At 38.3% G+C, this 12,481-nt stretch overlaps 1 protein-coding gene across 2 annotated transcripts in view; it reads left to right on the top strand.

Annotated features, from left to right (window-relative positions):
• KPNA3 (karyopherin subunit alpha 3) overlaps nucleotides 1-11,359 on the top strand; it is a 50,810-nt gene extending 39,451 nt beyond the window's left edge. For both annotated transcript variants that reach the window (XM_027471420.3, XM_072032571.1), the window contains 7 exons: nucleotides 1,112-1,243; nucleotides 2,423-2,551; nucleotides 4,323-4,427; nucleotides 4,563-4,634; nucleotides 4,756-4,918; nucleotides 5,996-6,090; nucleotides 8,600-11,359. In XM_027471420.3, coding sequence (XP_027327221.1) covers nucleotides 1,112-1,243; nucleotides 2,423-2,551; nucleotides 4,323-4,427; nucleotides 4,563-4,634; nucleotides 4,756-4,918; nucleotides 5,996-6,090; nucleotides 8,600-8,698 — 795 coding nt within the window. In that variant the 3' untranslated portion in view covers nucleotides 8,699-11,359. The remainder of the gene's footprint in view (nucleotides 1-1,111; nucleotides 1,244-2,422; nucleotides 2,552-4,322; nucleotides 4,428-4,562; nucleotides 4,635-4,755; nucleotides 4,919-5,995; nucleotides 6,091-8,599) is intronic.
• Nucleotides 11,360-12,481: the final 1,122 nt, after the last annotated feature.

Here is a 12,481-nt window from a genome sequence, read left to right as displayed (position 1 = left end):
TCAGATGAGAGACACGTCAAAAAGGCGTTTTAGTTCACAGAATATAAAAGGTGCCTTAGCATGCAGAAAACAGGGGGAGAGTAGGCTAACTCTGCTCTTAATTTAGGCACTTCACTTAGGTGCAATGAATTCAGGCCTTAGTCTCCATTAATACTAAACTGCCTTGCTTTAGTTAGCAGCAGACATTCACTTAGAAATGCAGAGGTCCAGATACCTCAGCGGATGATGTCCTCAGTGGGGTCCAGATTTCTCTTCCTGCAGTTCCTAACATCATCTCTAAGTGATGGGATATTACCACTCTTTCTGCTAGCTTTGTTTCTGCTTCAAATACTATCCTTAAAATAACTTTAACTTTTGTACCTTTCCTTTCCTTTTTTTTTTTTTGAGGGCTCTCAAGCGAGCCTTATCAAGTCATCAGTGACGTAGTCATTACTTTTAAGATACTGAGAGTGCCCTGCATGATGGCCATTCCTTTGTGTTTTTTCCCTTTGCTTGAACAGTTGCCACCTTACAATAGCTGTTACTCCTTTAGCTGGTGTAAGAAATTCTTTCCTTTGCTGCGGATTTTAATCTTGATATGAAGAGGATACGTCGAGGACAGTTTGCAGATTAACTTCAAAACTGCACTGTGGGTCAGAAATGTTAAAGTGTAGATAGATGGATTGTATACTGTGGGAATTCAGGTATTCTAAACAGAACATTTAACAGATTAGGGCAGGGCTGGCTCAGTATTGTCTCCAGAAGGTTGCTAGCACAGTTACTTACCTGAGTGGGTCATCTATCTGTGAAATGCAAATCAAGCCAAAAAATTTACCTTTGTCAGGTGATGTGTGCTGTAATTTTATGCACCAAAATGTGGTGTTTAATTAAAAAAAAAAAAAAAGAGCACATAGAAATGATTTTCATGGTACAGATGGCCCCAGTTATCATAGGTGTACCTAACAATTTAAAATTCTACAAATTAGGTTACATTATTGTATTTTCGTTTTTCCTGTAACTGAATTGCATGCTCCTTTTTACCCAGATGTGTGCAATGTTGATCACTAAGTTAAGACTCGGTTCTATGGATCTTGCTGTTCAATCTATAATCCATGTTCTTTCCAACTTGTAGATTCTTGTGGACACCGTTTGGGCTCTGTCCTACTTAACAGACGGTGGTAACGAGCAGATACAAATGGTGATTGATTCAGGAGTCGTACCTTTCCTAGTTCCCCTTCTGAGTCATCAGGAGGTTAAAGTTCAAGTAAGTCTGCTTCAGTGTCTTTGCATCGTCCTTTGTAACCTATTTGCTTTAAAAAAATGTGCTTCCGAGTATTTGTTAGTGGTGTTCTGAGATGAGCATTTATAGCTACATTTGTTGCAGGTTAATTGAACAAAAATGTTACCTACGCTGAGGAAAAAAGATCTTTTAAAATTATATTCAAGTTGTTTTGAGATTCCTTTGATTTTGTTAGTAACAGGTTAAACATTAACTTCCACTGGATGATTACCAGGGGTGCATTCCTTTTGTTCTCCTAAAATATTTAATGACAATAGGTTTTACATTTTCCAAATTCTATATACTCTTTTTTTCTGTTGCTGCATGTATAGTTGCAGCTTCTAAATAGCTCATGGAAATCGGCTGTGATTTTGAGGCTTGTTGAATGTTAAATTTTTATTTGCAGATTCTCAGTCCTTTTAGTAGAGTAAATTTCTGGTTATCTGCAAAAGGTAGGGTAACTGACCTTGTTTGATTAATTTCAAAAACAAAGGGGAACTTAAAGTTAGTTAATATGTCCTTGATTTTTATAAACTAACCATTGGAATGTGGAAGGTTTGTTTTTTTTCCTATGTCTGTGCATTTGTCATGTTTGTTTAGTTTGGACTTTGGATGAGACTTGGCTGTCTTGAAATTTGTCAGGCCAGTTCATTTGATGAAAACAAGTCCCTCCGGTATTCTGTCACTTATAAAGCACTTAATAACTAATACAGAAGAGTATAAAGTACATTTCTAAAAGTCAAGTAAGAGTCAATAAGAATAAAAGTAGTCCTTTTTTTTTTTTTTTTTTTTAATATTGCAGTGGAGACCTGAATGGAAAAGTAAGCAATATTGGCAGACATAGTCAAGAGCTAGATACATTTATTGTAAATCAGACCAGATACGCAATGAGTTATTTTATTGTTTTAATACCCTTTTACTTTCTGGTCTTTACACTTTTGGATTTGAGCTGCACTGCATCTATTGAGTAAAATTCTGTACTGTGTGTTTCTGTTCTGGTGGAACAGCACCCTTTTTAGAGTGTAGCTTGGAGGCTGAAGTGCTAAATTGTGTTTTGCAAAGTGTTTTTGTCGAGACATTTTAAAATGATCTTTGTTTTAGCATAAGTAACAGCAACGTCTTTAACATGCTTTTTTTTTTTTCCTTCCCACTTTGGATATTCAGACAGCAGCACTGAGAGCAGTAGGCAACATAGTAACTGGTACTGATGAACAGACACAAGTTGTTCTCAATTGTGATGTTTTGTCTTACTTCCCAAACCTCCTGACGCATCCAAAAGAGAAGATAAACAAGGTATATTATGATCTGCTTCTCCCTAACTTAATCTTGTTGCTTAAAAAGTAGAACAGTAGTCTGCAGCGTGTTACAGAAGAACTTCTTATGGCTGTTATCTCTGGGATGTCAGCAATTCTGTATAAAGATGCAGCCTTTGAGGCTGGTGCTTAATTAGGGCTGAAGCTAACCAGGCATACTGGGGATCTGCGCATTGGTGTTGATGCCCAGTGCTTTTTGGGAGGCCTGATGGTTTTTGCTTGGAAGTGTGATACTTTTTTTTTTCAGTTTGCTTGCAAAGTGAGTAATTGCTGAACTTGCATTAGGGTTTTTCATATGTGAGGATTGTTACTTTGGGTTGAGTCCAGTGAGATGGGTAAGATTGATCCAGTTTTTCCACTCAACAAAATTAAAGAAGCTTGATGAAGTAACACCTTTTTTGTAGCGGAGTTTTTTCTCTTCTATTGTCAGTCCTCACTTTCAAGGGAGTAGGGAATATCACTGCCCTTTTTTGAAAACTATCCCTGGGTTTCCTCTCCTTCCTTTTAACAGAGGGAACTTTGCTTCTGCAGAGGACTGGGTGGTATAGGGAGAGTTAGAGGAAAGAATGTGATCGATGACCTCTTTTCCAGAACTGTAGTTGATGGTGGCTTTTGTTAATAATTTTTGTTAATCATCACGCCATCTTTCCCTGCAGAGATGGGGCTGGTTAAGGAGGAAGGTTTTTTTGTTTCTCTCACTTTTTGTTTGTCTTACACGACTTCCCTATTTTAGCTTACCACTGAGGGGAAATCTGTTAGTGAGGAATCTGTGTCTTCAGGGCCTGGCAACTGCCAAGAGCACTGAAGAAGTTAATCTTTGACAGTTCAAACTGCTGTGATTTGTTTCTGCCTGCACTTCTAGCACTCAGGAAAGAACGAGAAATGCTAAGATTCAGTGCTTTTGAATGCCAAGGAATGAACTATTATTGTATAAGGGGAGTGTATAAACACCTTTGAGTTTTTTGTTTCAATAAATGTTGTGTGAGGAGCAAATAAAAGTCAGGTACATGTCCCTGAAAAAATGGAACCCATTGTTTTATGCAGTACTTTGTAGTCATCTCTTTGATGGCTTATTAAAATCTGGTTTTAGTAAAGATTTTTTACAGTGTTCTGAATTGTCTTAACAAGTATTCCCCATTGTAACCATGAATTTGTTGCTGCCATTAGATGTTATCTATGCTGAGGAACCACCAGAAAGCAATAACTGCTGAGTAAGGTCTGAGGACTGAGAGTCCTGTCCTGTCTGATAATTAATGGGAAAACTCGAATGAGCTTTGTAAGCTCTACTTCATATTTCAGGAACAAAATGGGAGCTGGAAGCACAGAAAGCTACTACTGAGCTGTCAGGTCAAATATTAGAGAAGTCCCTTTTTATACGGGGTTTTGCCAAATTTCTTTGCAAAACTGATTAAAATTTTAAAACACGGCTGTGATTCCAGCAGCGCAAAGTGGATGTAAGGTTTAAGTCAGTATCGCTCCCAGTGTATGGAAACACTCCTTGTGTAAGTAATAATCTGGCCCAGTGAGTTAATCATATCAGTTTTGTATTGATCCCCTGCGTGTTCGGCTTTCACAGTGCAATAAAGGTTGTGTGCTGGAAGTGTTAGTGGGGAGGAAACCTGGAGGCTGTGTTTAGAGATTGGTCATTGTACGAGTTGAGGTTTTGAGGTTGTTTTGTTCAGCTTGTTTTTTTTTTCATCTGTTGACTGTTTTTGAAAAGTGTTTTGCTTTTTTATTTTTTCCATTTTTAGGAAGCAGTTTGGTTCCTTTCCAATATCACAGCAGGAAACCAACAACAAGTTCAGGCTGTAATAGATGCTGGTCTAATCCCTATGATCATACACCAGCTGGCTAAGGTCAGTCAAACTACCAGCTATGCGAGTTGTCATCCTCTTTTTATAAACCTGACATGCGGAGTCGGTGATTTTTAATAATAAGCTTGACAGATGTTTCCATGTGGATTTTAATGAGCGATTAATTTTATTCTTCAGGGGGACTTTGGAACACAAAAGGAAGCTGCTTGGGCAATTAGCAATTTGACAATAAGCGGGAGAAAAGATCAGGTACGTGTAGTAGGATTTCAGATTGTCCCGAAAACATTGTACGTGCAGCCATTTGTAAGAAGCAAAATGCTCAAAGCATTTTGGATGCTTTGTTGAAAGGATTTTTTTCCCTATTATTTAGGTTGAATACCTTGTACAGCAAAACGTAATCCCGCCATTCTGCAATCTACTCTCAGTAAAGGATTCTCAAGTGGTACAGGTGGTGCTGGATGGTCTGAAAAACATCCTGATAATGGCTGGTGATGAGGCCAGCACAATAGCTGAAATTATAGAAGAGTGTGGAGGTAAGTGCTTTTTAGGCTTTTTAAAAAATTAATTTACTGAATTTTATTCTGTCTCCTGGCTGTTGTTGATGTTTATTACAGCATTTTTGTGACTGTGGGCTATTTAAATAAGCAAGAGAGACTTCTGCAATGAGAAAAATGACACCCTCTCCTGTTTAGCTTGTTTTGGGGATGGTCATGTTGGAGGCAGTCAGTAGAGGAGCCTCCTGTAGCGTAGGTGTTTCTAGACATAAATGAGAATTGTACTTCTTTTCATTCGGTTATTAGTTGGTTGTGTGGTAAAACACACATCTTGCTTTACTTTATTGCTTTGGAAGCAGATGTGAGGATCATAATTCCATTAAGACCAAAATAGGATGAGGAGTCAGGCTTTGGATATTGCAGTCTTAGTATTTACTCAGTATTAACTAAGTATTGCAAACTCAGTATTAACAAGCTACAAGCCTCCCTGTTTTCTCCAAGTTTTCCTTGGTTTTTTTTCCCAGTTTCAGGCTGCAATTTTAATTGATAGAGTAGAGTAGCACTAAATGGATGTTTGAGAACTTAGTGTATTGGAAACTTTTCCCTTGTGTATACCACATCCAGTCTGAAAAAGGGACTATAGTTTTAAGCTGCTCTTAGCATGAGACTTTGTTGCCTTATTGTTTAAAAATTGTATGCAGCACACAAATAATGCCACTTCCTTATTCATATATGCAGAAAGCACAATGACTGGGACAAAAGCTACATATTAGACAGCAGGAGTCTTAAAAAAATAATAAAAAATTGAAAAAACAAACACAGAAGTATAGAGAATTTTATCTAAAAAGAGAGAAGATTCCCTTGTCCTGTGTTCATAAAATGGGATGTTCCATGGCATGCAAAGGTTCACAACCTATTTTTTTTTTAATCTTGGAGACAAAGATAGCTATTGTGTAGATAATACTTGGAAACTGAGCTCCATCTTTTTTATTATGTTTCTGTAGTAATCTCTCATGATTTTTCTTGTTCTCTTTTTTTATTTTATTTTTTTTTTCAAAAAGTAGTTAGTTACTCCCTTTAGTTTAAACTTAAAATTCTCCCTTTCCTTTTATCCAGGGCTAGAGAAAATTGAAGCCTTGCAACAGCATGAGAACGAAGACATTTATAAACTAGCATTTGAAATCATAGATCAGTATTTCTCTGGTGATGATGTAAGTATGCTAAGGATTGAAAAGCATATGTGTTGTTATCTGTTACTGTAAGTACGTTGCCACTGTTGCTCAGTTCCAGTTCTTGTGATAATAGGTTGGCTATGAGGTCAATTTTCCTGTTCCTTTTTCAGTTCACTTTCCCTTAATTGAAAGTCTCTGAAGAGTTTCTCGATATCAAGAACTTTCTGTAGCAACATTAAGATGACTGATCTCATTTTACTTGAACACATTGATTGATGCTGACCTAATGTTATATTGACATGTACATTGACATGTAATTACTTGTGATTAGAGTCAAAACAGTTCTCCGGCTCTCCTGCTTTACTTTCTCATACATCAGTCTTAAAAATGGGGGAGCAGATCCTTAATTTCAGATAGGTTACTGTATTTTAGCTCTGTAATTACTCAGTCTGGATTCTGCATTGAAGAGAGTCATTAAAACCAGAAATCTCTCTGCAGCTGATTGATCTAGACCATCAGATATTTTTTTGCATCCCGAGTAGACATTTTGACAGTTTGGTTTCCAGCTCTTCCTGCTGCTGGCTGCTTGTGAGTTGAGTGCCTCAGAAACACTTCAGCAAATAATTTGAGGAGGAATAATGGTTGCCTTTTCTAGGCCTTCTAGGGTGTTTGCACTTCTGCAGCCTGCCAGTAGTAATGTCTTCAGTTCTTTTGGCTAACAAGCCTCATAAATTGAACTCTTCAGATATCAGCTCTCATTTTATGACTTCCTAATTTTCCATTTATGGTCCCATCGTGGCAGCTGTGAGGTTAGTCACCAAAAGTTAAGATCTGTGCAAAGTTCCCTATGCTTTTAATGATTCTGTGGGCAGTGTCTAATAATCTCCATAATGGCTCTGAGACTTCCGTAGTTAACTGAAGAGCACAGTCTGGTTGGTGTGGGTGGAAAAATACCCCTTGTTGAGGTTAGTACTCCCTTTTGTGCATTTACTTTTTACATAAACTGATGTGATTTAGTCTGTGCCTAATTGGCTGAATTTACCTCCTTTACTTGGGAGCGAGACTTTACTTCAGATTATTGCTTATACTGGTAGCACGTGTCCTGGAGTTTCTGAAACTTAACTAGGAATCGTACAAATTCCATAATTGGCAGATTGGAACTAAAACACAGCAACAAACAAATTTTGAGGCAGTAACTGTAAGTGGCAAAATGAACCCATGTCAGTTGAGTACCAAGGCAAACAAACAAGAAAAAAAAATAATGAAATGAAGTCCAAATTGCCCTAAGGAGACAGGAGTGGTTATGTTTGCCTGCTTGGTAGTGTTAGGCTTGACTGCCCAGGAGTATTCCTGCCTTCTGTCACTTCAGGAGCTTTCGAGTTTCTGTGTTTTTGTAAGATGCTGCTGGTCACTAGATATTCACCCCTTCATTGTTAACCCCATCTGCTCCTTTGCTGAGTGAGCCCTGTCAAGTGCTCAGGCAGTTGGCAGGTACTTTTGAACCAGCACTGGTAGCTTCCTGACTTTTATTTGTTGCATTAAAGATATGAGAACTTTGGTAACATTACTTTGCAGTACCCCTCCAGAAGGCAGAAGTGCTAATTTAGCAACTCACAGACATTTGCAAAGCATTCTGAAAACAGATTCGGTCTCCATTTAGTAGTGACATGCCCTAGCCTTCCTCCTGCAAATTGTTGCTGTCCCCAGATGCCTTAATCCCTCCTTGCAATTTAGGTGTTAAGTCTCCCAAAGTAAAAAGAAACATAAAGACTTGAGGTGAGTCAGTCCTGAAGGCTGCACTACTCCAATGACAGACCTCAGAAACCTCTTTAGACCCCACAAGAGCTCTTATGTGCTTCCGAAATGACACACACTTTGAACCAGGTAGGGGTTGAAGCTATGCACGTTGAGGGTACTGCAGCTGGTACTTCTGGTTTCTAGAGGCAGTGAATGCTTAAATCCTCACAGCTCTGAGGAAGTTGGATAAAGTTGGATGCAGATGACTTTAGTTCTGTATTCATAAAAGTATTTCTGGTTTAAAAATATTTCAGATTGCACTTACGGGAATTACGTAAAACTGCTGTGAAATGAGTTATTCTAAATCCTTCAGATCCTAATAGGAGATGCCAATTATTCTTTTAAGCTTTATACAAGTCTTCCTATCAGCTGCTAATAAAAATTTTCGTGTTGCAATAAATGGGAGAAAGTACAAAACTAATTTTGGAATTTACATCTAGTGATCAGCCAACTGAAGAAGTGCTGGAAATTGGCGTTGAAAATTAAATTGCACAGCTAAAATAGCAACAGCTTTGACTGAGCAGCAACCCAGTCTCTAGCCCTGTTGATTTTCTGTTTCCCCAATGGTATTAGAACAGAGTTGATGTGTTGATCTTTTTAAACAAAGCTGAGGAATTGAATTGAAAAAACTAATCTAATTTTATTGCGATAATACCTTAATAAATAGGCGAACGTTTGAGAATCTCGCTTACGTGTACTAGATTGTGCTGGGAATTGGCCTCTGATGCACTTGTGTTGCTTTATTTCGCAGATCGATGAAGATCCCAGCCTCATTCCTGAAGCCACTCAAGGAGGTACTTACAATTTCGACCCGACGGCCAACCTTCAAACAAAAGAATTTAATTTTTAAGTTGAAAAAAGTGCAGCTTCTCTGTCCCACACCAGTATGAAGCACCACCAGATGGCTACCAAGTGAAGAAACAAAAGGCTCCAAGACACACATGCCTCTTCGTTTTGATGCTTCTAAAGCAAGCCATGTATCGGTCACTTTGCAGTTGCCAAACATCACTATCACATGGACTGTAAATGCATATGCATGATCTCTTAAACTGTTTCAGAATTCTTTTTAACAGTCCCAACTACCTTTTTTTGCCTTTTTCCTGGTGCCACATGCTGACAACCGCAATCTGCAGTTTTGTTAAGAATATTCCATAGTGGTGGCACATTGGCTTTCCACGGAAAAGTAGCTTCTTTGGAAAATGGTGCGCTGTGGATCAAGACACTTTGGTATGATGCATACATTTTGGAAGACTTTACAGGGGCCCAGTTTGCTCTGAGCCTCCATCATCGTCCTCCACAAACATATTTTCATATACTTTATGTGGAAGAATAGATTAAAAAATGCAAGCCAAATGAATTTCATTGGTGAAACTGAAATAAAAGTAACTTAAAAAAACAAAAAACAAAACAAAAACACTTGGCAATTGATTAAACACTTAAGTTTAAAGCAAACAAAAAAACTACTTCATCTATCAGTAATTGATGTGTGTTCATTAACTGCCTCAGAAACCAGGGTTGGAGAAAGAACTGTAGATTTGGACTGGTAAAGCTTTGCCATTATACCTAATTTTTGAGAACAGCGAGCCCTATTTGACCACTCACTTCAGCCTGTGTGTTCCTGCTGTTTTGAAGTAATCAAATGCTGTGCATGGTATTTTACCTGAGCTACAAACCTGTTATGGACTTGAACTTCTGTTTAAGCTGAAAGCAAGAATCCCAGACTGTAGAGAAAAAAAAAAAAAAAATCTGTCCAAAAACGTATTAGTTAAAAAAGAATCTTGCTTTCAACTTTCAGTAGTCAATATATTTTGTTTTAAATTGATAATTGGATATGGTTGATTTATATTGGGTTTAAACTGTGGAGCTTTCATGTTTACTGTAATTTAGTCTTAAACTATTTTTTACTTAGTAACCAGTGCTTATGATGATGTGGTTGGCAACAAACCAGCAACTACTTAGAAGCGTCATAAAAGCTTCATTCTTGGAGTATTGGAAGAGTAACTCAGAAATTAGTCTCAAATGTTATTCACATGATTACAAAAGATGCAAACTGGTTGATGTGTGAGGCTGTATGGAAGCTGCCATGATTCAGCATAAACCCGATGTGCAGCGCACATTAAATAACTTTACGTGAGGTATGTGAGGTCATTGCTTTCGGAAAATCGCCTGACCCAGTCATTTTCAAAGGGATTTTGGTATTGCTGGAGCGGAGATCGATCCTTGTGAAATTCTGTAAGCTATCACACAAACTGGTTTTGTTGCTGTTGTTTACTGGGTGTAATTTCCCAATGCATTGATGTGAAGGGATAGAAAAATCTAAACTAATTTAGTTATTGGATGTGGGTTGTATTTACTGTGATGAAGATAAGGACAGATGCCATCAGAGCTTTGTGGATCAGCTGTTTTTCCACTGATGAACAACGCATAGCAGGTGTGCATTCATTAAATATATATCTGCCAAGGTGGAGCCACTTTAAAGAGCGAGTTGTCTTGTATCTGAACTTGATACAAGCGTATGTTTAAACTGCAAGATTTTTACTTGCTAGATAATCTGTTTTAATATAGTGGTTTGGCCTCTGATTATTTATAGGTTTTATAAATTTTAGAATCAATTTCTCTTTAAGGTGGCTCAGATTTTTCAACTCTTGTGCACATAAAATTGAGTTGAAGTTCATTGTGCCTTTTTTCTTTTCCCAAAAGTTGAGTTGAAGCTTCATATGGTAACTGCATCCTATTCACACACTATAGTCTAAAATCTTGAAACTGTGTGGTGTTCGCTAAAAAAACTAAACAATAAAAAGTCAAAGTTAGGTAAGGTCACAAAGTTCTTGTGAAATTAGAGTTCCAGCAGGTGTTATTGTGAACAAATATTTCCCCTCCTGACTCGATTTAGTTTCCGTATATGCCATATAGAACGACGGTTACCCCGTTCAGCCTGCACTCACTACTATCCTGCAGATTACATACAAATTGATATTAAAACAACAGTTTTCCACTACTGTGAAGATCGGATCTTTTTCTTGCACTCAATGCATTACATTAAAAGTGAACATCGGAGAACTGAGGTAAAGCAAGACAAAGCGTTCGCTCAGTTCTTTCTGTTGTGACCTTATCAGCTTTCGATTGGGATTGCACCATTTCATAGTTAAAGGAAACAAAGTATATTGCTGCACTTTTACGTTTTCAGAACAGTGTTTAAAATTGCATTGTTTTTATTATTTTTTTAAACTATCAGTTAAAATAGACTAAAACGTTCTTTCAAAGAGGCATCTAAATGTGTTCCTAATTTTGTATATGGGCTTAGGTTTTGTAACCAATAAAAAGCTGCTATCAAATACTATTAAAAAAAATTCAAGAACTTATTTTGAAAATTATGAAACTGCTTAGTCTTCACCGATCTCGACTTAGGGGTTTTTGTCTTTGACTAGATTTTAGTTAGCAGAACTCCGCCTCAAAGTTTGACCTATGTTACAAGAATGAATAAAGTAAGCTAACGCAGTCATCTCTGAAACGCTGGGTGCTGTTCTACTACGGAGTTTTATATGTTTCTTTTAGGGAAATGTTTCCCAAACGTGTACGGGAGGCCGTGGTAAGTGGGCTGCAGCCATTCTGCACAGCTGTACGTGAAAGAGTGACTTCTGGTAGAGGCGTGGAGTGCACCGTGGCATCAGGGAGCTCCAGAAATGTTTTCCAGGTCCCGGTGCTGGTCTAGCTGCTGATACCACACTAGTTTAACACCCAGGTGAGCACTGCTCCTTGGTCTGCACCAAGACCAGCCCTAGGCCGGAGGCTGATGTCCCCATGGCTCTCCGTGGGCAGGATGGATGGCAGCATCCCTGACCTCGACAGACAAGAAAACTCTTTGGGGTTCCATTGGGGTGGGTTGGAGGTTGGATCTGCATTGCCCAGTAGCTGAATTGCCCAGTTTCGCTTCTGTTCAGACATACATAGGACAACAAATCACTTCAGACCATTAGAAAGCACTTTTCAAGAAGAAAAGAGGGGAAAAAAAAAAAAGTAGAAAACAGATGAGAAGTCAGGAACTAGAGCTGGGACCAAACGCTTCCATTTTCACAATTTTGGCTTACCAATGATGCTGTCCTGTCCTAAATCCTTCCTGAGCAGCCTACAGGTTGACAGAGGAACGTAGGGTGGGGTTTTTTTCCCACCTGAGTTTTAAAAAGCGTTAGGGACATTGCAGCATTGTGCATCATACTTCAGAATATCATCGGTTTTGTGTTTTAAACTGAAGGCTAAAGAAAAGTTCGTCTTTACAGCTCTCTGCCTTCATCCGTCAGTCCTGACGATCCCCATACAAATTACCTGTATGTGAAGGAGAAGTGAAGTGCTGTATATTTATATATTACATATGTTATAGTATTATAAACCACAGTGAGGTCTGGCCCCGTCCCTGTCACCATGAAACAGAGTATTCAGAATCAGTTCTCCAGGAACAGCCCCTGTGCCCTTGGGTTTGTTGTTTGGGGCATCTCAGGGCATGAATTTGTGTTGGGGGAGTCCTTGGAGGGCTTATCAAATTCTCAAGTTTACATCAAGCACCTCCAAATATTCCCCAAAATGTTTTAATTTCATAAAAAAAAAATAAAAAAATGGTCTTCCAGTTCCTTTATCC

Source organism: Anas platyrhynchos, chromosome 1 (assembly GCF_047663525.1).
Source record: "Anas platyrhynchos isolate ZD024472 breed Pekin duck chromosome 1, IASCAAS_PekinDuck_T2T, whole genome shotgun sequence".
Lineage (NCBI taxonomy): Eukaryota > Metazoa > Chordata > Aves > Anseriformes > Anatidae > Anas > Anas platyrhynchos.
The sequence above is the reverse complement of the archived record's forward strand: the minus strand, read 5'-3'. Positions and strand labels throughout refer to the sequence as shown.